The sequence below is a fragment of the Lonchura striata genome, chromosome 6 (genome assembly GCF_050655825.1).
Source record: "Lonchura striata isolate lonStrDom1 chromosome 6, ASM5065582v1, whole genome shotgun sequence".
NCBI lineage: Eukaryota > Metazoa > Chordata > Aves > Passeriformes > Estrildidae > Lonchura > Lonchura striata.
The window spans coordinates 24,814,328-24,840,714 of NC_140708.1; the positions used below are offsets into that span (position 1 = coordinate 24,814,328).

Genomic DNA, 26,387 nt, shown 5'->3' on the forward strand with positions numbered 1-26,387 from the left:
TCAGGAAATGTTCAGACACTGATATTCCAGGGTGATAGATCCTTGTTAATATAAAACACCAGCAAATTCTAATTTAATTTTGCATGGCAAAATTACATCTAGCTTCTCAAAAGTGAGCACAGCTATTAGGAACCCCACTAGAAACACTCATATTTAAAGAATAAAGTCTGTAAGCATTGTGCCACCCATAGGCTATAAGTGAAAATCAGACATTGCAGAGGTATAGGAGTGAATCCAGTTATTCACTGCTGTCACATTAGTGCTGGAAATACAGACCTACAAGTGCAGCTGAAAAAGGGACTTCCTAAGCAAATGAGATGATGCCACAGGTTGCAAGCTTTTTTTTTTTTTCAAGGACCACATCTGCTTTATACCTTCAGGTTTTGGAACAGATATGTCTGAAAGGGCATCTAAGATGCTGAGACAATTTTCCAATGGTGATGTTTTTCTCAGTGTTTGATGAAATATTTGTAAGACTAGTATTTTTCTCAGTTAATATGCCTTAGTGTTGCTACAGCTTTTCTCCAGGAGCCTGTTATCTTTTCCATGGATGTGAACTTTAGCGTTAAACATGAGCTGCTTTAAAAGGGGGAAGAGTGAAACTGTGTTGCTTTGGTAGGGAGTGGAGAAAGGAGAAATCTTTTGCCCTTTCAGTTGAGGGAGAGCTTTGAAGCTGCTGAGCAACACTACAGCACCACATCGACTCTCTGCTGAGCAAGTAGGACCTTGCAAGGCATCTTTGCAAAGCAGCTGGCTCAAAGCCGAGGCTTGGTCAAAGGACTCTGTCTTCTGGTATTTTTAAGTGATTTATGTCTCAGTCAGGAGCAGGATAGTTGGGCTGGCTGCTCTCAAAGCCTGGCTGGAGGATAAGAGATGCTGCTCGCCCCCATGCTAGAGGGCTTCTGCTTTACCCACTAGCCTTACATCTGGTTTGTTGAAGCCAAATTTCACAAATTTCTTGAGACAGCAGCCTTCAAGCCATTTAAGTTACAAATCTCTCTTTAGTTCACTTGTTTTTTCTAGAGCAGGGACCTGATGATCCAATATATAAGAGTTTCTGCCCACTTAGACCCAGTGTACTTAATAACTGAGTCTGAGATTGGTAGGTGGGCTCTGTGTCCAGCCATGTGGAAGCACTAAATTAATTCCTCAGGTCAGCAACTTGCTGTTAGCTTCATGTCTTCAGCCTTTCAGGAATTGCTTTTTCACAATTAAAGCCAGATTTCTTTCTGGAAACCCTTGACTTTGTGTGCTGCAGGCAGAATTAAACTGCATCTTGTCAGTGAGCTGATGTCCTAGGAAATCCTCAGTTCGGCTGTGCAGAAGTAGGGGTGCCCTCTGCCCACGCCCCAGGGGACGAGGGCCCTTGGAAGCCACCCCCGCCCTTCTCTCCATTCTCAGCGCCTGTCAGGCCACGCTGCAGCATCAGAGGCGAGTGGCTGGCTCACAGCAGACACTTCATTCCCCAGGGAGTCCTTTGTGGATTCCTGGGTATAACCTCCCACTGCCCTAGAGAGCAGCATAGCTGCAGGAGGCAGAGCAGCCAGCCAAGTTCAGGTGAAAGCAAGCCAGAAAACATTAAGTGCTGCTGCCTACATCCACCCATCCACACTTCACGTATGATCTAGCTCAGCAGGTAAGTCTGGCCCTCAGATTAAGACGCACTGCTGCCAGACTTGCCCACAGCACAGCAAGATCCTTGACAAAATCTGTCAATCCAAAATATTCCAGGTAAATTTAGTGAGATACAGTGTTTCTTAAAATTATGCAACTTGCAAGGCGAATACTTTGAAGGATCTCTCTTTTAGTGAAGAGCTTGGAGTTTGTTTTCAGGGTAATGCCAGCTTCTGATCTGAGATGCCATACCACAGCCAGCTTTAGCAGATCCCATGGCACAGAACAAACTGGTTGTACCTCGTATTGCAGCTAAATTTGTTTTACAGAAGCTGAGAAAATATGTAGATTGAGCTGACACAGCGAGAACCAGATGTATCAAAATAAAATTTATTCTTAAAATGGCTAGTTTACACATACCAGCAAAGGTTACATACGGAAAAGTGCAATTAGTGGAAGAGGCTTATTTCACCTTAGTATTTAATGCTGCACTGCAAGTAGCTTCACACTCAGGCTATTATACTTCTTAGCTGTGGACAAAAATGTGATTTATTTTTTGATGTTAACACCATTTCTGTATAGCTAAAAGGTGGGCCAGCATTCACACCTGCTGATGATGTACTGGACAATTTCTCATACAAGTCTTGCATGAAATGCAGATAACATTTAAAGTTTGACAGTTCAGAAAGCTAAATTATAAGCATACAGATACAAAATATATATTAGTTTACTAAAGTCTAAAACCAAAAACTTATAAAAATGAGGTAAATCAGAACAGTTTTCTATGTGCAAGCCTATATTCAGTCTAGAGAAAACTACTAACAACCCTGCTCTTCTAAAGAAATTAGCTCTCACAAAGTGCAGCTAATTCACTGTCTTCAATATGAAGGACCTTGCCTATGTTACTTGTGAAAAGTCATGGCTAACGTTGCAATTAGGAGCAAGATACCCAACCATCAGATGCTGTAAGATTAGATCAGGTGATGAGTGGAATCACCTAATGATACTACAAAGTAGGAAATTCACAAAACATTTTGTTTTGTTGCCTAACCCTATATTTCTCATATTAGGGTGGCTTTAAAATTTTTTCAAAGGCACATTTTTCTTTTAACATTGAAAGGCAACCATCTGCAGGCTAAATAAGTAGGGTTATGAAGTCAAGGTTACATTTGTTATCAAATGCAAGGCTTCACATAGACAGTAAGGACAGACACAATTTCTTAAAGCAGTGGTCACTCCTACTATTCACTTTGCATCATTTTCTTTAGTCTTCTTTTTATCCCATAGATCTTTCTCTGAGATTTAGAAAAACAACTTTGGAAAGAAGTAATCAAAACATTGCACATCTCCAAGTTATGTAGCACATTCTACCTCTTCCCCTTTTCCCACTTCCATTATCCTCTCCAAATTTCTTAACATGTATTGAGGCCAGAAATCTTTGCCATGCATCCCTACCTACCTGGTCACAACAAGCCTCCTGACAGCATCTACTGCACTCCTGGTAGGTGCAAAATGAGTTGAGACATTCTGTCCCTGTGCACACACACATACTCTCACACACAGTTACCCCAGGTGGCTGAGACATCATTGCCTTCCATACTACTTTGCAAGTCTCTCTCTACCCAGGAGAGCTGACAGCAGGAAGAAAGCAGCATATACTTGAGATACAGGCAAGCTACTCCTATAGTATGTAGCATACACATGAATTGCACCTTGGTTTTCTCTCCTTCCAAGGATAAAGTTTGGCTAAGGATTTCACGAGCGTAAAATGGTTCAACAAGTCCCACAGTCTAATGTACTTGGATTTTTTCAGACAGCAAACAAAACCTGCCAGGTGGTTTCCCCATGCAGTATGTGAACCAGAAATCTAGCACTGTTCTGTTGCCAAATGGAAGGATTCTTCCTCAGTAGCATGGATCACCAGTATGGTAATGAACTTTCAATCTGACCCAAGCTCTGCCACTGGGGAAAGAGACCACTGGACAACCTTGGACTGCCCATCTGGTCAGGTTCTCTCTCTTGTCCTCTCCTTGAAGTCTGAAGATCTACATAGCCTGCCTTGGCAGATGGTATCTGAACACCATTAGGCTTCCACTCTGCATGTACAATTTTGTAATTCTGACCCTCATTATTGTCCCAGAAGGTATGTTCTCCACTTTGGTAAGAAATACAAAACTCTATCTTCTCTTCAGAGGAAATGGCAGGAGGAAAATCAATGGTAAATGAGAAGGTATCATTTTCAAAATCACTGTAAACATTGTTCATGTACACACACTCAACATCTTTGTAGGTCTTCCACGTATCAAAAGTAATACGAACCTGAACCTTTTTTTCAAAGCTCATATTTTTTACTTTCACAGTGCCTGACAGGACCTTCTCTTGCAGGGTGCAAGTCTCCAGGCAGACCAGGTTCGTCTGCAGACGGTTCCTAAAGTCCAGGTAGTCAGTTGAGGGCTGAGGGAAACCCAGAATTAAGGTTTTCTCCTCATGGAGTTTTAAGTCAGATGTTATGTCCTCAATGCCTAAGAGGTCAAAAGGCAGATCCCACACAGGGGGCTCCTGGAACTCGGAGAAGGTGTGGATCACTGTCAGGGACAGCCCCTTGGAGTCTGCAAACACAACGCGCTTCTTGGCTCGGGTTGGCGAGTGGTTCCAGTCGCTCTTCCGATCTTCAGAGTCGCATTTCACATGAAGGCACGGCCTGAGAGGTTTGAGTCTGCTCACAAAGCTGTTTCTCTGGCAGTCCTCGAGGGGGCTGAGAAAGCTTTTCAGCGGCGGAGAATGGGCTATGCAAATTCGCATGGCCATATCCACAGGCATGCTGGAGCTGGGCAAGGGTCTCGGGTCCAAGACCTGTAACATTCTGAATGGAGAAGAAACACCGGATGTCATCATTTATCACATCAGATAAGAAGCTTCTCAAGAATGTGTATTTACTTCATCCATTATCTTAATTACTCACGGCTTCATCTCTGCACAGTTTTAAACAATGCAGGCTAAAATAAAAATTGACAATTCTGCCTAAGGAACCACACTGAAACTAGTCAGTCATTTCTTACCAACCCTAAATTTCTTCAATTAAAATCTACTCTCCTTTCTTTATCCAAAACTCTGAAAAACAGATTTTAGTGAAAGCTAGTTGAACATATTTTCTTAAAGATACAGAAAAGAACATTCTAGTAGTGAGTAAAACGAATCCAGTTAAAGTAGAAGTGCTCATCTACTTCCCTCTTAGAGGCCCTGAGTGAGGTCTTAAAATTCCAACAAGCTGGATCAGCTGCTTCATCTCTGAGCACAGACAGCACTATATTAAGCAAGTTGCCTATCCCATCAGAGCATCAGATGGGATTCTATATATCTTTATGCAGAACCATCATTCTGTGGCTCTGAACAACTGTCAGTTATCTTTTTAGGCAATTGTTTAGTTGAATAAAAATACTAAAGCACCTTTAGAAGTATTTTTATGAGCTGTGAACCCAGGTCTAAGTCATAGGGCTCTTTGCACTGGTAATGTCAACTGCTGAGTGAAGCAGGGGGAAAAAGTGGGAGAAGAGAAGGGCATGCTATTTTTTTCACCTCATTAGGCTTCAAAAATTGACTTTAAAACAACTTTTTATAATCCCTAAAGACCATACTGAAAGTCTACTGCAAGGATTCAATAAGAATGCTACAGGTTTTTTTGTAAAGAGTTACTAATAACCCTCCCTCTCAATGACGGATATCAAAATTACTGTGCAAGGCCATGGCCCATGCAATGCCAGATAGCTTGAATATTTCTAAAAAGGGGCTTCAACCATGGCACATCCCTGCTGAAATGGATGCAGTCTTTGCAGGAAACACAGAGCTTTGTTGAATCATGGAAAGGCATTTGCTTTGTCACTTAAATAAATGGCTTTCTGCTTCCCAGAGTTCTCACTCGTATTCCAGAGCCCTGCCAAAAATAAAGCAGGAGCTCCAGTGGCCTCTTTTTGCCTTTTTTTTTTTTTTTTTTTTTAATTTGCGGAGTATTTACCATAATAAGCAGTAGGAGGAGAGTGCCCGAATCAAATTAATCAACTTTTGCCTTGCTTTGCTTTATTAGGAATAGAACTAAGGCTTCAGAAATACTCTCTCTGCAACTTTGGTGACCCGAGCTTTTGCAGTGTCAGGGGAAAAAAATAAAAAAAAAAATAAAAAAAAAAATAATAAAAAAGGAGAAAAGCCCACGCAACACCGAAATAGCGAACAAGCGCCCAGCATGCAAACCCCACCCCACCCCCGGAGCAGCTGCGGGCTGCTGGAGGGGGCGCCGGGCGCTGCCGGCGCTCGGGCAGCGGCGGGGACGGCAGCGGCGGGGGCAGCGGCCGGCGGGACCCGCGGAGCGCGGCGGGACCCGGGCGAGCGGCGGGACCCGGGCGGGCGGCGGGACCCGGGCGGGCGGCGGGGCCGGGCGGGCAGCGGGGCCGGGCGGCGCTTACCTGGTGCGCTGCAGTGCTGGGGCCGCCGCTCCCGGGCCGCGCCCGCCGCGCCGCCGCCTTTATGGGGCCGGGCCGCGGCCCGCGGCCAAGGGGCGGCCCCGGGGCCGGGCGGGGGGCCGCTCCCGCCGGGGCCGCCGCGTGCCCCGGGGCTGCCGGGCGGACGCAGCCCCGGTGCCCCCGCCCGGAGCGGGCCCCGCTCCCGCGTGCTCCGGGAAGGGCGGCAGCAGCTGCGGGCACCGGGGTCCGGCGGGGACTCGCTCGGGCACGCGGCCGTGCCGGCAGCCAGCGAGCGAGCGGCGTTCTCTGCCAGGGCTTTTCGCGTGCCCGTGTGCGGCTGAACAAAACCTGTGTTAAATTATAGACTTCTCTGCTTCGTTGGAAAGAAGCCGGGACACTAAGTTGGAAGGTAATGTTCCCAGGGCCAGAAATCCATCATCCTGGAGTCTAACTGCATTTGTCCTCAGTGAAAAAGTACTTTTGAACTTTTAATGTAAATGGTGCAGACAGCTTTTCACCTCGCACACCTGGTGATCTGTGCACTGCCTGAGGATGACAGGCCCTGCTATAGGCCCCACATTTTATCTACTGCCTTTTTCCAGAGGAAAGGGACAGAAGGTGGTGGAAGGCAGCCCCCGCAGCGTTAGCGTTAGCCACAGCAGGCTGAGTAATCCTACTAGAGGTCTGTTGCTGAGTTACTGCTCTTCAAAGACCATGTCCTGGATGCTAACTTTTTCTCCGGGTCTTCTGCAGATGAACGGTTCCACTGCCATCTTCTTGCTGCTCAGCTGCTCTTTCCCAAGGGTGGGAGATAGCTTGCAGTCAACGTAACAAGATGTGATAGGGAGTCTATGAACTGTGATTTTCTGAGTTCACAGCTTTTACCAGTAAATGAGACAACATACAAATGAACAGCAGGAAGTCCTATGTTCTACATGAAGCAAAGGGGGCTTACAGTGATGAGCAAACAGTAAAGGATTTTTCTGTTCTTGATCTGTGAGCAAAAGAAATAAAAGCTCTACTGCTTATGCGTGAGAATTTATTAGAAGATAGGGTGTGAGCATACCAGATGATGACAAGGACACTTTCACCTTGGATTCAAGCTACATACAAGCAGAGGGCACAAACAGAAAAGGTTAGAGCCTTCTGATGACAGATGCATGGCACATAGATCAGTATCTGCCTCTGTACATGTAATGAGAGTATTCACCAGCCAGTAACACTGCAGTTTCTTAGTTCTGCCCTTTGGTGACTGAAGTTCCTGCCTTTTGTGACAGTACATGACAGTAAGTGTCACCCAGACAAAGCCTGAAGCATTAACTGGCAGTGCAGACAGGGCTATGGAAGGTCCTGTTCTGTTCCCTGGAGCCAGTTACTCAGGACAGCCTTCCCTGGTCCTCCACTTCTCAAGCTGCATCCCTGCTACTGACATTGCTCTTCCTCTCCTTTCCCTTCTTTTATCTTTTGGTGACTGCTGGCTCCCTATCGAAGGCAGATGATATTTTCTCATTCTTTGTCTACAGAAAGTGATAGAAAACAGCATCTGTGTTTTGGAAGCCTTGCTAATAGCCTTACTAGTTGCAAGTTTATTTTTCTTTTGGAGGAGCTACAAAGACTTTCAGCCTCAACCCCCCCACCTGGAGTAAACTAGGTCAAACATACCCATGGGTATAAGGAAAGACTGGACACATGGCTGGCACTTACCAAATCTCTTCTATTTACTCATAAAAAAATCAGTAAATAACTCTGGCGTTTGTTTGCCTGTACTACTTGGATCTCTGTCCACACACACTCCTTAGCTGGGTTGCTGTGTTAGCAGAGATCACGTGCAGCAGAGCTGGGGCTGCTCTATCACACTATCTGCAGACACTAAATAAGAGCTGCTTGAGGCCTGTAAAAAAGGAGTTGCCTCAAGGCTTTCCTGCACATATTTCTGTTGCTATATAGTAGCTCGTTGCACTGTTGGTGCTATAAAATATTTTGCTTCTGCTGTGTAAAATACCTGTTTTGCCTAACTTGGAAAACATATTGAAAGACTGTTTAAAGTGATATGATTAGGAAAAAAAATGGTAGTGAGATCCAGAGCCTTTCACAGGCACATCATTGCCCAAGTCAGTAAATACAGACTGGATACAGGAACTTTGTGCCTAATTGGTACTCTGGAGCACATTCATGGCCGTGGTCTGGTGTCCCAGTTCCTGGTTGCCAATACAAGCAGAGAGTGTTGTGCAGAGCAAGGGTAACTCTTTCCTCATCCAGGGAGGCATCCCTGCATTGAGGCAAACTGACAGGGTTATGTGAGTTAACACACCAGTCTGTCCTGTCAGTGATGGTTCCCTAGCTGTGCTTTTTATAGAGGACTCAGGTTTCCAGATACTTTGGTTTGGCATCTTAAAATGTAGATCTGTCTGTCTGTCTTACCTTTCAAATCGTGCTGCTAAAATAGGAGCACCAGAGGAAAAAAAATCTCCTGTCTTACTGGGCATTTGACAGCACTTTGTGGCATATCAGCTTTTCTGACATTGGTAGGTGCACAGTGGCAGAAATATGTAAGTGGAAAAAGCACGGCTGATTATAAAATCAAGCCCCATCATAGGGGGTTGTACCTCCAACTGCTTCTGTAAGAAGGAAACCCAAATCGATCACCCAGACTAGTTCTCTGTCATTTCCTGAAAAAGTGGCACATTAGACCTAGTAAGTTAATTGCAACGTGTTAGCTATAGAAAACACAGATTTATTATAGCTACCATAGTTTCGCTAAATCTTAAATGTACGTTTTTAAAGCAGTTTGCAGCCTAGATGGTCCAGATGCAGTGGGAGGCACAGGCTCGCTTGCAAGGAGTTCATTGAGGTTGCTCAGTGACAAACTGGCAACTGGGCTCACGCTGCTCTGTTCAAAGACAAATATATGGTATTAGCTCCACAGCAAATGCTTTTATATGCAGATGGTCCTCCAGATCTTGCCATTCTTCACCTCAGCTGAACTAACCACAACCTTTCAATCAGCAGTTCTGGGAACAGATAATGAGTGATTGTGCCTTCCTGTCAGCTATCACACTGCAATGGGCTGCTCTGGTCATCTCTTTGCTGGCTCTTATCATTTTATGAGAATGAAAAAACTGCTTTTTTTTCAGCCTCTGTTCTGGGACCGAGTAATTAAGCAAGGATTTTGTGTTTACTATGACTATATTACTTTCAGGTCGCTGTGCTTCTTTGCTATCCTCCCCCACAACTTCAGGAAGGAAGAAAGGAAAAACATCGCAGTGGAGGATATAGAAGGAGTAGAGGAGCTATTATCATTTAATTAAAGGTTTTTGAAGCTTTTGAAGATAGGCAAATATTTCCTCAGAGCAAAGTAAAGTCATTACCACATTTATAGGTAAAAAAGTCCAGAGAGAAGAACATACGTCCATTTCACTTGCATAGTAAAGCATCTCTTGAGAAATCCTTACTGTTTGCTGGGTGGGAGAGCAGTGCTAGCTTAATGCAGTTACAGTATGCAATTGAGCAGGAAAGCCTTTTGATTTGGTTTTGGGCTTGAAACTAAAACCAATTGCTAGGCCAGCAGCACTATACTGGTGTCATTAGAAAACAAAATATGTCCACCTTATTTTGGCTGGCTCGTTCCTGCAGCATCACACAACACCTGTGAAAGAGACAGAGCTTTAATGGCTTTAAAGAACATCTGTGGTAATAGACAGGGTCAATTCTGTAACACAAGGTAAACAGCAGCCATTTTTTTTCCTTGTCTTGAGCTCTTCTGTTCAATGTTTGTTCTCCGCTATAAAACTAATCTTTGTAAATGTGTATTATCTATGAAGTTGGGCTGCAGTTTTCTATGAATGTGACTGTAAGGCAAATAGTGATTTTTCAGATACACAGCAAGTCTGTAAGCATTTAAAATTTATAATTACTTTTAATGGTTTATCTAATGAAAAACTCTGTAAGCAGAGTTTTATTAAGTCCTAATAGAAGGCTATATTATTTATTTGCTTCTCAGAGCCCTTTGGTGAACTTTGAAAATTACTAATGGTTGCAAATTTATACAAGGAAACTAGTCCTGGGAAATTCTCTTATTGTTTTAGGAATTTCTTCAGCACTGATACAGTCCATATGAGGCAGAAATAATTTTTGAATATTTTTAGAATTTTTATTAGCCCATTCTCATGGTTGGTGGGGGGGGGGGGGGGTGGTTTCAACCAGATCCAACATGCTACAGCTGTTGGGAAGCCCTCACTGAAATGCCTGTAAATTGTAATCACTTGCTAATAGTCAAATCAGAGAAAGTCTGGGAAAAAATATTGCCCTGCCCTCACTGCAGTACTGCCACAACCATCCCCTAGAGAGCAGGACAAGCAACATGCAGCCAAATGCACATGCAAAGATGGATGGGGTTTATATTTTCTTACAGTAACAGGACATGGGTCTAATTCTTTGGGCATTCATTGGTTCATTCTATTTCAGTCACTAGTGCAAGTTCTTGCCACTCTTGGAACTTTCTAAGGTTAAATTCAAAGACATTTAAATTCCTTAAAACTGAAAGCTTTGGACTGAAATAGAGGCTACAAATTGATTTAAAATGTCTAATCTAGTTAAGGCTGATTAATGATAAATTAGTCAATTGCAGATGAATCATCACTTTGAAAATGTATAGTGGCAGGAAAGTGTGTTGCTTTCTGAAAAAAGTGACATAGAAAAAGTAAGAAAACATATCTCAGGCTGCTCAAATATTTAATGTCATGTGATTATATTAAATTCAGGATAATTTGAGTGAAATTCCTTAAACTGATTTAATGAATGCAGTCTTTTAGAAGTCTTTGCTAGTATGTAGAAAGATAAAATAAAGACAATGCCACATTATTTATAGATTGCTGTGATGTAGAGTGAAAAATGAAAGAAAACCTAAAGAAGAGCATAAATGTAGGTATTCATTCTTAGAATAACCTGACCTTTCCATGAAGTGTTTTACAAGAGTGCAGAAAACAAAACACATACATATATTTTTTACATGAATATAAATCTGACTTATAAATACAGACCAGATTAACTTTTGAGAATACAAGGGCTTTCCTAAATGTCTGAAATAAATGTAGTATTTCAACATTCCAAGATTATTTTTCTCTATTTTTGTGGGTTTTATTTTTAACCACATAGCTGAGATGGCTGAACCTTGATAATCTGTGGCCAAACATTTAATAAATATAAATCATGTTGCTGTGTGTAGATAATCAGTGTTTATTCTCTCTTTTTTTTCCTCTAGGCCCAGGTGAAGGAATTACCTCTGCTGATGAATAGTCTTTTCCAAAGAAAACAGTAAGTGAAATGCTGCTTTGTGCAATTTGGTTTATGCTTAATGTTGTGTGAAGAAGCAAATGTTGGTTCAGCAGACACTTCCATCAGCTATGTGGGCAGTATTCTTGTTCTTTGCAATCTCTCAAGGAAAAATGTGGTATTTTTATGCACATATGCACAATTCCCTACAGATTTGCAAGAGCCACGTGATTATTCAATATGATTACCATTCCCATAAAATTTATGTTGAATAAAACCTTCATCCTGAATAAGCATTGCTATATCTGACAGCAGCCCAACTAATTGCTGCAAGATGTTCACACAGAGTGTTTAGAAGCCCTTGAAGGGCCTGACTAACATTCCTTTTCTTGTTCTGCAAACCAAAAGACATGATCCATTTCTCTATTTTAGGTTCTCTTACAAGGTCCTTTTTGTCTTGTGTATCACAAGGAAGAATGGGGCTTGGAAATCAATACAGTGAAATTCTGTGCTGAGTTTTTATTGGATTTTCTGTGCAGGGAACAAACTCCCCTATGGCATATGTCTAAGAGATGAGTGAATGAATCTTTTCTCTTTCAGATTTAGTTTAATTTCTAACCACTTCAGACAAAAAAATTTGAGTTTACCAGGATCTGACCTAGTTATGCCTCTTTGAGTGCAGCATACATATGTATATGAATGTATATTTCCTCAGTTTCATGGGGGTCAAATTTCAGGCAGACATTAACTTCATTTTTAGATTTGCTGTAAAGAATGAAGCTCTTCAATCCAAGTGCTGTAACATCATCAGTCCTCTTTCATCCTGCAGTGGAAGGAGAACTAGTTATGGTCCTGAGTGTAGAAAGATTTGTGGCCTAAATAATATATTTGCAATGAATTGGTTTCTTTGGGTTATTCTTAGATGCTGCTTCTCAGAACACAGATGGTTTACTGTCAAAATGTGCTGCTCCATATATGCAATAATGCTTACAGTAAGTTTTGCAAGATTTAAAATGGTTTTAATCAGTGAGAATAATCTTTCATGGTTCTCTGGAGAATTGCAGTCACAGAATAGTGGAGGTTGCAAGAGGCCTTTTGAGGTCACATAATCCAGTCTCCTCCTCAAAGCAGGAATAGCTTCAGAGTTAGATTTGGCTGCTCAGGTTGCTCGTCCAGCTGAGCTTTTAACAACTTCAAGGACGTAGCCTCTCTAGACAACCTGTGCCAGTGCTAACAACTCTATTAGTTTTTTTCTATATGTCTGGAATTCCTTTTCTGCAGCATGCGACCACTGCCTCTTTTCCTTTTGCTGGACTTCTCAAGGGAAAATTTGGCTCCATCTTATTTTGATTTCCTCTTAGTACTGGGAGGCTGCAGTCTGACCCACTCTAACTTAGCTTTTCTTTTGCAAGTTAAGCAAAGTCAGCTCCCTCAGTCTCACCTTCTATAGCACATTCCAGGCCACTAACCATGCTGGTGATCTTCCACTGCTATTAATGCAAACCTAATGTTCAAATGCAAACTTAACCCCCACACATCCTTCCTGACTAGCTCTTTTTATCCACTTTGGCACTGGGATGGACTTAGTTAATTGAGCAAAACACAGCTCATGCCCTAACTTCATCTACCCTTCACTCCGTTGCAAAGGCAAGGATCTCCCCTTGGTGACACTGACATGCATTTCCTAGTCATAATGTACACTTTAAGGGTATGAGGAGTTGAGGGCTTTCATCTGAAGAGAAATCACTGAGTGTGTTGGGGGGGTGGGAGGGGGCAAGGAAAGAAATTCTGATTTTATTCCCAGATTAGGTGAAAGCAAAAAGCTTCTTTTAACCCAGAGGTAGTTAGAATTTTTTTCTTTTTAATGAAGTTCTGATGTTTAAAGGAATAAATATCCAACAGAGTGCTTCTTGGAAACATAACATTTACAAAACAAAACTCAACAAAGCCAACCTTTCTCTTTGCCTTCAGCAAAGATTTTCTATCAAGGATCCCTTCACGGAGTATGAGATGGGACAAAAAATAACACATGGCTTTGGTGGCATGGCATTCCTGTCCTTCTCCTAGGTTAGGGAAAATCCATCCTGAAGTACTTGATCCTTTTTTATACACCCATATATTTCTCTGCAGTATATTTATGCATGCAAAGATGCATAGCTCTAACAGGAGAGGCTCAGAGATTGAGTCTAGCCAAAGCATTTTCAGCCTATTCATAGGACAGAAGCTGGCTGTCACCAAGCCAAGGCCTGGCCATATCAACTGTCTATTATGGGAGAGGAAGTTGTGGTTCTGTCCTTTGGGAGCAAGTGGGGGAATGGAGGGAAGTAAAATATTTACACAATAAATCTTTTTCCATCTCATTTAAATTACTAACTTTTTAAATTTATCTGTACCCCAAGAGAAAGAGAAGTTTCTCCCTTGGTAGCTTTTTCTCAGGGCAGTAATAAAGATTATGAGCATGAAAGAAAATAAACTCTAGTCCTGTATAAAAACGGTAGCACAGAAATTATGCATTGATTTTATTACTGCTGTCATATATTACACATTTGGCTTCTCAAGATAATAGCCATATTCATAATTTATACAGTCTGTGTTTGAATATCCCATGAAGAAGGTATTTAAGGAGAAACTTCTCTGCTAGTCATAGCACAACAATGTTGAAAGCAGGATGGGGTGTTGGTCAATGGAATGTCTCTGTTTTAGAAATTACACCCTATTATCAGGGCTGCTAGTTTCAAAATCAGGTTATGTGTGCCTTGCAGGTATAATACCAGAAAATAAAATAGTATACCTGACCCTTTTATGTAACACTATGTAAGTACAGATAGAGGAAGAGAACTGATGATTCATTATCTGTTCATCCAAAAACCATGAATGCTGATTCATATTACATCCTAAAGTTTCACAAGTCTAAACATATTCTTGGCTATTGTCAAATCATATTTCTAGATGCTGTGCAATTGAGATGGGCTATGCTTTCCATCACTGATCCTGTTTTAAATTAAAAGGTTTAGATCAGCCTTAAAGTCAGTAGCATTTACTGTCTCTTCTAGTGTATCCTACTTCCTTGTTATAAGTTTTGCAAGTGATATAGTACTTGTTTTGTCCTCTATGTTTTCAAACAGCATATGAAGCTTTAAAAATACATAATATAGTTGATAGCCTACTACAGCTTTTTATTCCAGGCTTATGCTTGTGCCCTCTTTTTTATGATAGCCATATTCAAAAATAAAGGCAAATTAATCCTTCTTGCAGGAGAAAGTAATTTTGTCCAAAACAGGGAGCTTCCTGGACTCTGGCATTTATGTTTTTCATTTGTACATCAGTTTGCTGAAGCTAGCAAAACATTCTTTTTACCATTTTTATCAAAAGAAGACATTCATCTATATTTTGTTTAAAGTGTATAAACTATTAGAGTTGGATGCAAAGTTGATAAAAAACAGCTGTTCCTAATGCAACTGCAGGAGACCTACTCCAGTGTAAGCACATCAGACTGGTGTGAAGTATGAATAACATCCCACACATATATATAAGAGGTCCCCGTCCTGATTCTCTGGCTGACATTTCTAATGATACCTTCTCAGCAAAGTCAACAGAGATACAGTCTCTTGTTTTCATGGGTCTTTGAGGTCCTCTGTTCTCAGGATCATTTCCTTTCTTTATCCATATGAATTTGAGAGAGTAATTTTACTCCTGAAGGTCTTTTCCTGAACAATTATTACCACATGAAGTGTGTAACCCTTACAATGCAACTAACAACAAGGGTGGGAACTTGAAAATCCTACCAGGCTTTCCTTGATAGGGAAAGATGATGTTTAGAAACACATTCATTGGGATGTATTCCAAGTTTAGGGACAATTATACTTTCATTGTGCATCCTCCCCACAGCCACAGTAGTTTGCAGAAATTTAACAGCATGGGGTTCCTTTGAATCCATGGGTTTCTGTACTTCAGTACCACTATACTATAAACATATCAAATGGCAAAAACCAACTCAGATCTGTTGTAATGCTGAAAAGAAATGCCATAAAAATCTTACAGTTTGATGAAATGTTGCCTAACATTTATTTCATCTGTCTATATTGTCTGTTTATGGAAGAAGGAGTGGTTACACAGACCAGCTGAGCAAACCTTCTTTCCCTGCAGATTCATACTGGTGTAAGTTTAACGATGGAATGACCATGTTTCCATGCCTTATCCAAAGAGTTAGATAGTTGAAGGTCTGAATTAGAGCAAGACTTTATAGCAGGAAGGAAACATGACTTACAGATAAACCAGACACTGCAACAACCTGTAGCCAAAGTACTGTAGAACTTTTTGAGGTGCTTCTACATAGTATTTTAACTACTACCAAAATGTATTGTGACTCCATTGTTGATATATATTATCAAATCTAAATCTGGTGTTCTTCCTTTCTAAGTCTTTTGAGTAGATGAGTTCAGTTACCCACTGAGACTTCACTCCTGCAGATAATTGACTCAGACACCTTAAATTTGCCTTTGGTAGCCAGGCTCAGAGGGCTGATGATAGGATGGCTGATGCAAAAAGCATATGCATGGATTTAGAGTGGGTGAGAGAGATATAAGCATACATCCTGAGAAAATGCTTAGTTTGCTTGCTCTTTTTTAATCTGAAAAACGGGGCACTGATTTTCTGCCAGGGGACACTTTTGAATAGGAATGTCTGCAATTGCCTACTAAATTTGGTTTAATTTGGAGTAGGTGGCAAAGAGCAGGAGGAAATCATGATGGAAAAATATGGATGTCACCCTAGGATAAAATTGGGCTAGAGGCTGTGTATCTAGAGGCTTTATTCTGTCTTTGAGCAGATGCTATGACAGGGGTCATGCATTTTCTTCAAAGGGGACCCAGAAGGAGCATTGCCAGTTCATGTTGGTCCTTTTTTTCCATCACAAATGTCAAAATTTAAATGTAAAATGTACGAAAAAGGTCCAAGCAAAAATAATTTAGATACATTGTCTAAATAGGAAGGGCAATTTTAAGTCTTCATAAATTCTGTATTTTCACTGCAGGTGTTTTGTAGGCACATTTGAGTTTATCTGAACATCATTACTCTGATAGAAATTCAGTCTTGGGTGTTATTTTAAAAAAAAATCTTTTAGTGTCTTTGAGCAGTGCTAAGCACAAGGCCTCTAATTCAGATGAGATGCTGGCCACTGCCCTCCCTTTGCTCTGTTTCCTTCACCTTGTACCTCAAGTGATGCAGCGCAAAATTTAGGAAAAGATGACAGCTAAAATGACACGTGACATTTTAAGAAGCACATTTTCCTGACATCCCATTTCTCCTCCTACTTATTTTTTTTTTATCCCTGCAGTTAGAGGAGCTGTGCTAGTCACGAGTGTCTAACAGTTCAGTGTGCCAGTCTTGGGGCTCACATATCTGCAAAACAAACTTTCCACAGTGGAAAACTCATGCCTGCACTGGGGCAAAGCAGGTTACTGGAGGCAATATAATAGGGACTCAGTGTATCATTCTTGCCCAGAGGACACAAGGGAAAGGGATCAGATTCATCCTTGCCTCCTCCCACTTGCAGCTAACAGAAAACAGTCAAGATTTTTTCCAGTGAGTCTTTCTAAGAAATGTAGGATCATGTCAGGTGTTTGCTGAAGACAGAGCAGAACTTGAGATGAACTCCTTTGTCCTGAAAAATGACTAAGAGCAGCCCTGTTTTCAGTTGCAGCTGAGGCAGCTTCTAAGGTGCACAGCCTGTGAGCTCCAAAGTGGAGCCTCACAGAATCAGTGAATTAGTCTTACCATATGCTAACACACCAGGTGCAAAAACAAGGTTAACGTGTCAGTGGGTCTGCTGCAAACACGTGCCAATTTGGTAGCACAAATGCACAACTATTCACATGTATTTTAAAGGAAAGGTTCTACTCCCTATTCAGAAGCAATTTAAAAATAGGAGAGTGTTAGTTTCACACTGATAAACTTGGAGGACTGACATAAGATAATAAAAGGTACATAGCAAAGGAAAAGAACATTCAAATAAATCCCTGCAGGTCACTGAAGCCCTGCTTTGAATTCCTTCCAAATTTAGCCTGGAGTGTCCATGCCCATGTCAAGTTGTTTCTGTACACAGCACAACATAACTGTCCAAGCTATGCTTCATACAGAAAACCAAATCCCACTATCTCTTTCATATTTTTTTATCTTAATCACCCGATAACTTAAAACCTCCCAATACCTGACAGAAAATTTTCTAGTTAAGAAGCTGTTTAGAGATCCCTGAATTGAAAGACAGAATGTGAAGTAAGCACCAATCAAGGTACCAAGGAACTATGGAAGATCTTCTCAGTGACTAGTCCCTGGAAAGGCTGTTACTGTTTGGGGCTTTTTTTTTGTAAGCATAACTTTTTCTTACAAGAGAAGGAATATAATTTTTCCTATTACGTAGACACAAAGTGCAGATAATTGTCAGTCGCTGGTGAAAATATTTCCCCCTCACCTCCCAAAATTAAAAAAAATTCTTAGACTTTTTTATGCGGAGTTTTTTTCTTGTTTGGGATTCTTGGTTAACATTTCTGTAAATAGTTCCATTTAGTAATTGTAAGTGTTTTGCAAAACAACAGGGTACAAAATATCCTGTGTGCAGCATTACAATTTAATTTGTTAGTCATATTTCTAATGCAGTTTTTTAGCATAACAGAAGTCCCATTTTGGCCTAAAAATTCAAGGTCTTCTATTGATTTTAAATTTTTGGTTTGAAACTTTTTGATACATAATTCATATTATTATGTTTATGGTGATATTATCACATTATTGTGTTTATAGTGATTTCTCTTCATTCAACTTCTTTTTCCCTAAACAATGGACAGAAGGCAGGGTTTCCAAATGGCACCATGTTGTAAGATTTATAAAGGATGCTTGGCATCAGAATTAAAAAGACTATCAGACTTTGCCATTACTCCCAGTAACCACATACCCAGCTGCTTTGCACAATTCCTCTGGATATAGACACAGAGGGGCTATATTAAGCCTTGTCACAGTATGAATTTGGAACCTCTGTCCAAAGAGTATAATGTCACCTAAGCTTTCACATTTGTGCTGGGAACAGCTAGAGCAGAAGCAGGAGTTTAAACTAGGACACTGGCAGTTTGCCTGAAGAAAAATCAAACTGCCAATAAATCTTCTGTGTAAAGTATTTGGACAAAGTGTAGCTTAGAAATTAAAAGGAATCAGTAACTAGGCAATTTCAAAATACAAACACACAGTCTTGGATTCCCTGATTCTTTTTCAAGAAAAAGTATATTTCCAAAGCAAGTCAGTAACTAAAGGTTAAATCTGATTCCTCTAGCTGCTTTCCTAAAGGAGGAGCTTCAGTGCTGTGCCAAGCTGACTTCTGTCCATACATACAGATCTGAGTCTTGAGTAACTCTGTGAGCTTGGCCTGTGTGTGAGCATAGCTTGAATTTCATCCTTTCTGATCAGACTAATAATAATAGCAAGGCTATTACTACTCCATTCTGCCAACAGAACTCTTTAGGTAGTTTTAGTGTCACTTTGCAGAACATCTGCTTTTACTTCACTCCTTTTTCATTCTGGAATTAACTCTTACCACACCTACAGTTAACTCTTCTACCATCCCAACTGGGTAATTACCTCAATAAAAAATACAAGATAGCTGTAGAAATGCTGTTTTGCAAGAAGTGCAAAGTAGTGCACACTTCACATAACAGTGTTGAACTCCCTGCCCATCGTCCATCCATCCTCCTGTCTCACCAGTTCCTTGCAGCCTGCAGCCTTAGTGGCCCTGTGCAGTGTAAGCCACCAGCTCACACCATATCTTAACCCAAGCTTCCAAGTCAGCATCTGCTGGACAAGGATGTTGCTTTAGAGAGTGGTCTCAGGGTGGCCATTAATGCATAATTTAGATTTCACCATATGGTTTCCCATAGCTTTTTTGAACAATGTAAGGTAGCATGAATACTTGTTTCATTTCTTACTATACTGAAGCATGATGTTCTGATTTCTGCTTCTTCTCTTCGGGGATTTATTAAATATTCCTTTTTAGAATGTTATGAGCTCAGCATCAAAGTACATTATAAATCTGTCCAGAAATAAATAACACAGTGCTGAGGAATGTTAGCTAAGGGAATCTATAGTAGATTTATTTCTTTTTCTCCCACTCTTCTGCCAGTGCAGAAGCAAAGCCTTCAGATTCTTCTCCTATCCTAAAGGGACTGGCAGTTGACCAGCTTAATTAGCAAAGCTCGCTATGTAAGTCAACATGACTACTCCAAATATTCCAAAACTTTGCTAGACAGAACTAGGCCACGTGGGAAAAAAGTAACTAATTCAGCTCTTAGCCAAGGTGGGCTACACCTACAGGACTCTTTGAGATCTCTGCTAAAAGCAGACCAGTTCTCCACCACAATATGGTATTACTGTGCTGTTAGATGCAAAAGACAGTTTCTGATTCACACTCTCTATAGGTAAATCCAACTTCCCAGAACTTCCCTCTCTGTGTTACCTGAGTAGATGCCAAGTGAGAATTGCTCAGAAATGTACAATTTTATCTTATTCCAAGTTTATTTTGCTACAAGCTCTTTTGGCTAAATTGGAGGATTCCCACTTCCTCCTGATTTTTCCTTACTGTGACTTCTCTGTCTCGGATAAAATGAACACAGGCATTTATCAGTTGTTGTGGTAAATCGGCACCAAGTCCTCTCAGATCTTTGCTACAGCACCGACTGCTTTTGGATCTCTCAATGTAGCCATAAAAAGGGAAACTGATATTCCTAATAGTATCATCAAATACTGTTAATGTAATGTGCCTGAATGGAGAAGAAAACCCTTGAGCCATTTGTGCATGCACTCTTATCAGTTCTACAGTGCTCTGCACCCTTCTGAATGCACAGCTGACTTTGCTGGTTGTGTCAAACTGACTCAAATGATCATTTGTTTGCCTACCATTTAAGATTCCTAGTAACTAGCATGCATTCCATATATTTTTTTTTCCAGGAATACTATTTCTCTTGGATCAAATACAAATTAGGCCAACTTGTATCCAGTGTTTATCTGTTGCAGATGACTTCTGTTTACAAGCTAAGAGGGCCACAAGAACATCTGGCTCCTATCATCTAGAGTGCAAGGGCTATTCTGGTCCACACTGAATAGTTTCAATGCAAGGACAGTATTGAGGAAGACAGCAGTAGCTCTGCTCCATGAGCTGTCCAGACAGCAGAGAAAGGATCATCAGTGAAATTGTTTCTGAAGAAAACCTCTTAGTTAGTAACCTAATGTCAAAAATGCTATTTTGCTGTTAGATCTTGATTTGTGTGCACACATATTGTGTGCAGAGATAACATTTCAAATGTCTTTAAAGTTTTAAGATCTTCATCATGCCCACTTGTCCACACCAGTCTAACCTTCTATTCAGCCATTCGGTTTCCAGTTTGAAGTTGTTCAAGTCATGAGGCAGATCTGGAAGTAAAATAGGTTCCCACTGGACATTTTCTGGGCAAGTGAGGTAGGAGACTCAGTTTGGTATTTCTCATCTTGAAGACCAAAGGGCCTGGCCAGATGAGGCAAAGAATTTAAAAGGAAAGAGAGAAGGATGACCATTCATGCTCCTGGAATTATTCCAGAGAAATAGAATCTAAGATATATTTAGTAATCTTGCTGTTGAAATAAAATCTTGTGTAACTCCACCTTAGCAGCAATATTTAGCATTTATGTAATCATATAAAGTAAAAATGACCTACTTTTTAATTATAAAGAAACATATTCAGTAACCTCTAAAATATAAAAAGGAAAATTCTCTATTTCCCAAATAGATAGATCTTCATTATACAGCATTATCCTATACACTAAAAAGTATTGCCATTTAAAGAGGAATTTATCAGGTATTAGGCATTGGCTGTACTGGCCAAATACCACATATCGAGCTAAATAATCACATTCCCAGGTGAAATTTAGCACCTTTTACTATTTTTAGGCAGTCAGAATACATCACTGTGTACCCATGCTTTGAGAGTCACCATAAGACCACATTTCAACAATCAAAGCATGTTTGATAAAAGAAGAAAATCAGTAATTTTCTAGACTGAATGGCAAAATTATCTTCCATGGATAAATAAAGACATAAATTATTGCTATAAGGCTTCATATAAACTATATAGAAGAAATCTCAGTTGTTTTAGAGCATTTTAAAAGATCACAGAAATAATCCTAGAATAAAATGCCTGAATAAAGTGCTTAAAATTTTCTCTCTCTTGCTAAAAAATAAAAAAAAAATCCAGAGAAAGGCACATAAATGAATGGTATGTTTGAACATGTTTCCTACTTTCTGTTATTCAGTTAAAAATCTGTATAAATATATTCTTCACAGTCAGTCTTAGGAATTTAATGGTTTAATGTCTGACTTCAATATCACTGTAATGGCATTCCTTCTATTCATCACAATTGCTCTTCTGAATCACTGCCGTGGACTACTTTTCAGCAGGAGCTTTCCATTAGAAATACTGAAACTCACTGGACTTGACAACTATTGCTTCATGGTGAAACTATAAAAACTTCTTAAACTAAGTAACTTTTTCTTAGGCTGAAATCAAGAATAGCCTCATATTCCTATTTTTTTCCCTGGACTGTGGAACTAGCTGTTCCAAGAAGCCATCACTTGAATTGTTGGGAAATTGCCTCTCAAAGATCTAGCCTGAAATAACAACTTGACAATCTATGTGCAACTATTTGGAGTGGTACACTACTACTTCCTTAAAAAACACTACATTTAGTTTCTTTGCTTTCCTTCACACTGCCTGCTCTGGATGGTATTTACATACTATGGGCAACCAATTTAGGTATCCAAATTAAAAGTATAGGTTTTTTATGCCATCAGTGGAAAGGGGAACAGTGCTTCAGAAGGCAATTAGAAGTAAAACACTGAGAAACCTGCCTGCTTTGGCAATTTCTTGGAGGACCTGGACACTTCTGTTAAAGGCCCAGGACAGATTGTGAAGATGTCTGAATCTCCACAGAGCCTTTTGTATTTTTTTGCATTTAATTGGGACAGAAAATAAATACTGAAATTTGTTAATAAAATGTCACTTGAATTGAAATTTAAATGCATGGAGAGTCTTCCGCTATTTGTTGGTTGCTCATTCTAAATATTCTCCCTTAGGATGATTTTTCAAGCAAATTGCTCTTTCCCTATTACTATCTCAGTCAGTTCTACACAGATTTTAACCTAATTAGCCCACACTTTTTCTTCTTTTGGTTGGCTTCAGAAAAATGAATTTCATGGCTGGACAGATATTCTGGTTTGCCTTCACTTGCTTTTAGCATTTTCATATTATTATACCTATTGAAGGTACAGATTAATCTGTTTTGCTGGCCTCCCCAGTCAATGCTGATCTTTGGCCTGACTGCTCCTCTGCTGTTTGTGGTTTCTTCCCAATAAAAAGTAACAACTTCCCAGGCCTCTGCCGTGTTCTCCTGCTGGCATCCTGTGTAATTCTGCTTTGCATGCAAGGAGCCTACACTTTTAGAAAAGCTCTCTGTCATCCCAGAATGTTCCAGGCACTATAGAAAAACATACAAGAGCTCCATTTAAGCCCTCTGGACATGTTTCTGTCTAGCAATTTTTGACAGAAAACTGGAACAATTTTAAACAAATCACAGGCATCTTGGCTTTTCTTTTCTGTGTAATCTAGTTTCCATGAACTCTTAGACACTTATCTGTGCTGCTGATGTCCAGAATGCAAGCTTCTCCCTAGCACTTAAACGAATCTTCTCTAACTTCTGCCCCCACAGCTGGTCATGAAGCTGCTGAACAATTATCTTGGTTACTGCATAAACAGGTACAGGATTTTGATAACTTAATGGCCTACCATTACAGCTTGTGAACAACTGACAGGGTATCCCAATCTCCTATAGGGACCACGTGGCTTTGTGCTTGCTCCTCTTTGAAAAGCTCAGTCTCTCAACATTTCACCATCCCCATGTCTCCTTTCTTTCTTTTTAATCCATTTGTTATTCCAGAACAACATTTTATAATTATTACACTTTAGCCCCAGCTGCTGGTAAAATAAAGGAGGTACATATAAAACACCAATAACTACACATGGGTAACTGGCAGAGAAAAAGAACCAGTTCCTGCTTGTTCAAGAGACATAGCCCAAGTAATTGATGGATAAAATAAGAAGAGGAATGGAGAAAGTTTCTTTAAAGATCCAGTATTACACATATTTACTGATGTACAGCCTGTACTGCTTTGAGTTTGCAGTGAGCCTGTATTTCATAAATTGATATTTTCATTTTGAAAAAGAAGCTTTCACTGAGAAAGTTGCTATTTATATATATATAAATATAGTAATAAAACAACAGATCAAAATAAATATAAATAAGTAACCAAAACAAACCCTTTTCTTCATAGAATATTTTATTATTTCTTGATGTACACATTCATTATCCCTGATTTGGGCTTTTTTTCCAAGTCTCATCTGGAAATGTTTCAAATGGAATAAATTTTAAATTATTCTCCTTTTGGAATAAGCTACATTTCTGAACTCTTGAAATGTTCTATTTATTCCAGAATTTTACTTTGCTTCCAAGAGCAAGGCAAAGAACTTCAGGGAACAATTAGAAAGAACTGGAAAATCCTCATAACATGAAGGGCTGACAGCCAAAAATCCTAAATCTGATGGACTGCCTTGCAGATTGGCATGAACAATGTCTCTCCCCATAAGTAAACCTTAATCTCCTAAGCAGAAAGGAAAATAATTTATTTTTAAGGCTGCTGTAGTCTTTCCATGCCCAACAATCCCTCTTTTTCTTTCTTTTTCTATATCTTTCTCAATTTTTTTCTTTTTCCTTTTTTGACCCCGTCATTTTTTTCTATTTTTTTTCCTTCCTTTTTATCTCCTTTCATTTCCTGCCCCCTAGTGACCAACTAAGCATGTTCCTGAACAAACTGAGCACTCTTCCAAAATACTTCTGAAAGGAATTAACAGTGAAATGTTTCTAAGCTGTTCATGCCTGAGCCTCTCAGGGTGTGTTAGTAACAGGTGGGTTACAAACCTCCTGCTGCCTCTAGAAAAGTCCCTACCACATGTATTGGGTGGGATTTGGCATATATTTCAGATATGGTTTCCTAACCATGCTATTGTACAGAAGAACAAAAATACTGGATTTTGCAGATTATTTTCTCATAACATAAATAAATTACATTAAAAAGGAGAGGTGTTTTTATGTTGAATCTCAAAAATCACTATGAAGGCTATTAATAACTAGTCCTAAAATATGCTGAGAATCTTTGCTTCCTTGAATTCAAAGCTAATTGAATCCTGCTCTTACAGTGTAATTTTTCAAAGTTGTTTCCATTCATAAAGACCTGCTGTAGTTTCACACTCAAGCTATAATGAAGACATGCTGGAAAAGGAAATCAGGCTGCAAATAATTTAGAATAATAGTACCTTTTGGGTATAGTGGTGTGGAGAGAAATGTAGAATTTATTTCAGGCGGTGCTCTTTATAATCGTGCTCCAGCAGAACAGTGAAATATTGTTCTGGATTTCAAATTACTGAGAAGACCTGAGGAGCAGGATGTGTTTGGATTTACACAGGTACTTGCACTTCCACACACTTCTAGATACAAAGTCCCTTCTTTAATTTTAAAATGAAAGTAGTCAAGTTAGTGCACTTGCTACTTCTGCTGTGGGCCCAGAGAAGGGTTTATGAACTCAAAAGCTTGTATAGCTTTCCAAACATGTTAATGGTGACAATAAAAGATACAAATGGCAGCATTGCAGGTCCTGTTTTCAGTCTGTGGTGCCTGCAGGCAGGAAGGGAAGCTCTCATCATGCAGACTTTGGAGAAGTTGGGAAGGTCTGAGAGGCCCTATGAGCCACAGTTGATGACAGTTTATGCAGGAACATTATGGCCCCATGCAAAGCAGTGGATGAATTATGTATGTGTGGGACTCTGGCTATTCCCTGCCTGCTGAGCACAGCTTGGAATTTCAATGGAGGCACAGAGAAAAGCCAGTGGGATTACAGGAAACACGCATGACCAAGGCATCACATTTGTCAGTGCATGTGGTTTGTGCCCTGTGCTGGCTGCATTCTTCTGTCACACTGCTGTGGCTATGTGTAAATTACCAAACTGAACAGGACACAGACACAAGCATCAGACCTTGATCTGTCACTAGAGCATGGTGACAGCCTGGTATAGCTTGTAGTCTCCCACAAAAAATTCCTGGGTGCAGTTTAGGCATTAGCATGGACCAGGGAGAGAAAATTTGGATGTAATTGCCTTGTTTCAGGGACAGGGATGTTCGACAGAATGGAAGACTGTGCAAATGTGCTAGATCCTTTGCCTTGCACTTAAGTAATTTAATTTCCTAATGTGACAGCAGCCTGAAAGTTGAATTGAGTTTGGAGGTACTCATCTCTGCATTTGCAACAGGAAGCTACTGACCCTATTCAACTACCTTTTCCAAAGTGTTTTAATATGGTGTGAATAAAAAAACACATTTCAGAATTATCAACTGAATTCTCTTCTAGTCAGTCCCATCTGGGCTCAGGCTTCCCCCACCAAGCCAGTGAGGTTTATTGCGGGGCTGCGGGGAGAGAGAGGACAATTTCTGTTCTCTTCCAAAACCTTGAACTGGCAAAGTCAACTAACAGGTTTTTTAATATCTGTTTTTCGACATTAATAAAGAGAACTATGCTATTTATGTTGTATAATTTCCATTACATAGTTATTTTGCAAGCACTGAACTTCCTCGGAGTCACAGTATTTTCCTATATAAGCAACTGTGCAAGGATCATGAAGCCATTGGCACCCAAATGCAGTCTTCCACACTTTGCGGGGGGGGGGGGGCGGAAATCCCTGAACAGAAAACCCTACATTTAATTACTGAACACAGCAAAGGCACATTTGTTCTTCTGGGGCGGATCGCTAGTGCTGTACTTTGTTGTGCCCCTCACGGCCCCCGCCAAGGGGGCCGGTTACGCGGGCCGTGTGGGCGCCGTCCCGCTGTGGGCCCGCAGCCCCGCCGCCGCCGCTGGGCGGCTCCCGCGGCGCG

General features: G+C 40.5%; 1 protein-coding gene and 1 long non-coding RNA gene across 2 annotated transcripts; one reads left to right on the plus strand and one right to left on the minus strand.

Moving 5' to 3' along the window:
* Nucleotides 1-1,988: 1,988 nt before the first annotated feature.
* On the minus strand, nt 1,989-6,104 carry PPP1R3C (protein phosphatase 1 regulatory subunit 3C). Its single transcript, XM_021540155.3, has 2 exons — nt 6,072-6,104; nt 1,989-4,477 (listed from the first exon to the last, which is right to left on the minus strand). The coding sequence occupies exon 2, from the start codon at nt 4,474-4,476 to the stop codon at nt 3,532-3,534; it is 945 nt and encodes a 314-aa protein (XP_021395830.3). The 5' UTR covers nt 4,477; nt 6,072-6,104; the 3' UTR covers nt 1,989-3,531.
* A 234-nt stretch (nt 6,105-6,338) lies between these two features.
* Nucleotides 6,339-26,288, plus strand: LOC146767056 (uncharacterized). Its single transcript, XR_014956145.1, has 3 exons — nt 6,339-10,988; nt 11,329-11,381; nt 20,325-26,288. It is a non-coding gene; the product is annotated as an uncharacterized LOC146767056 (long non-coding RNA).
* The last annotated feature ends 99 nt before the right edge of the window (nt 26,289-26,387 follow it).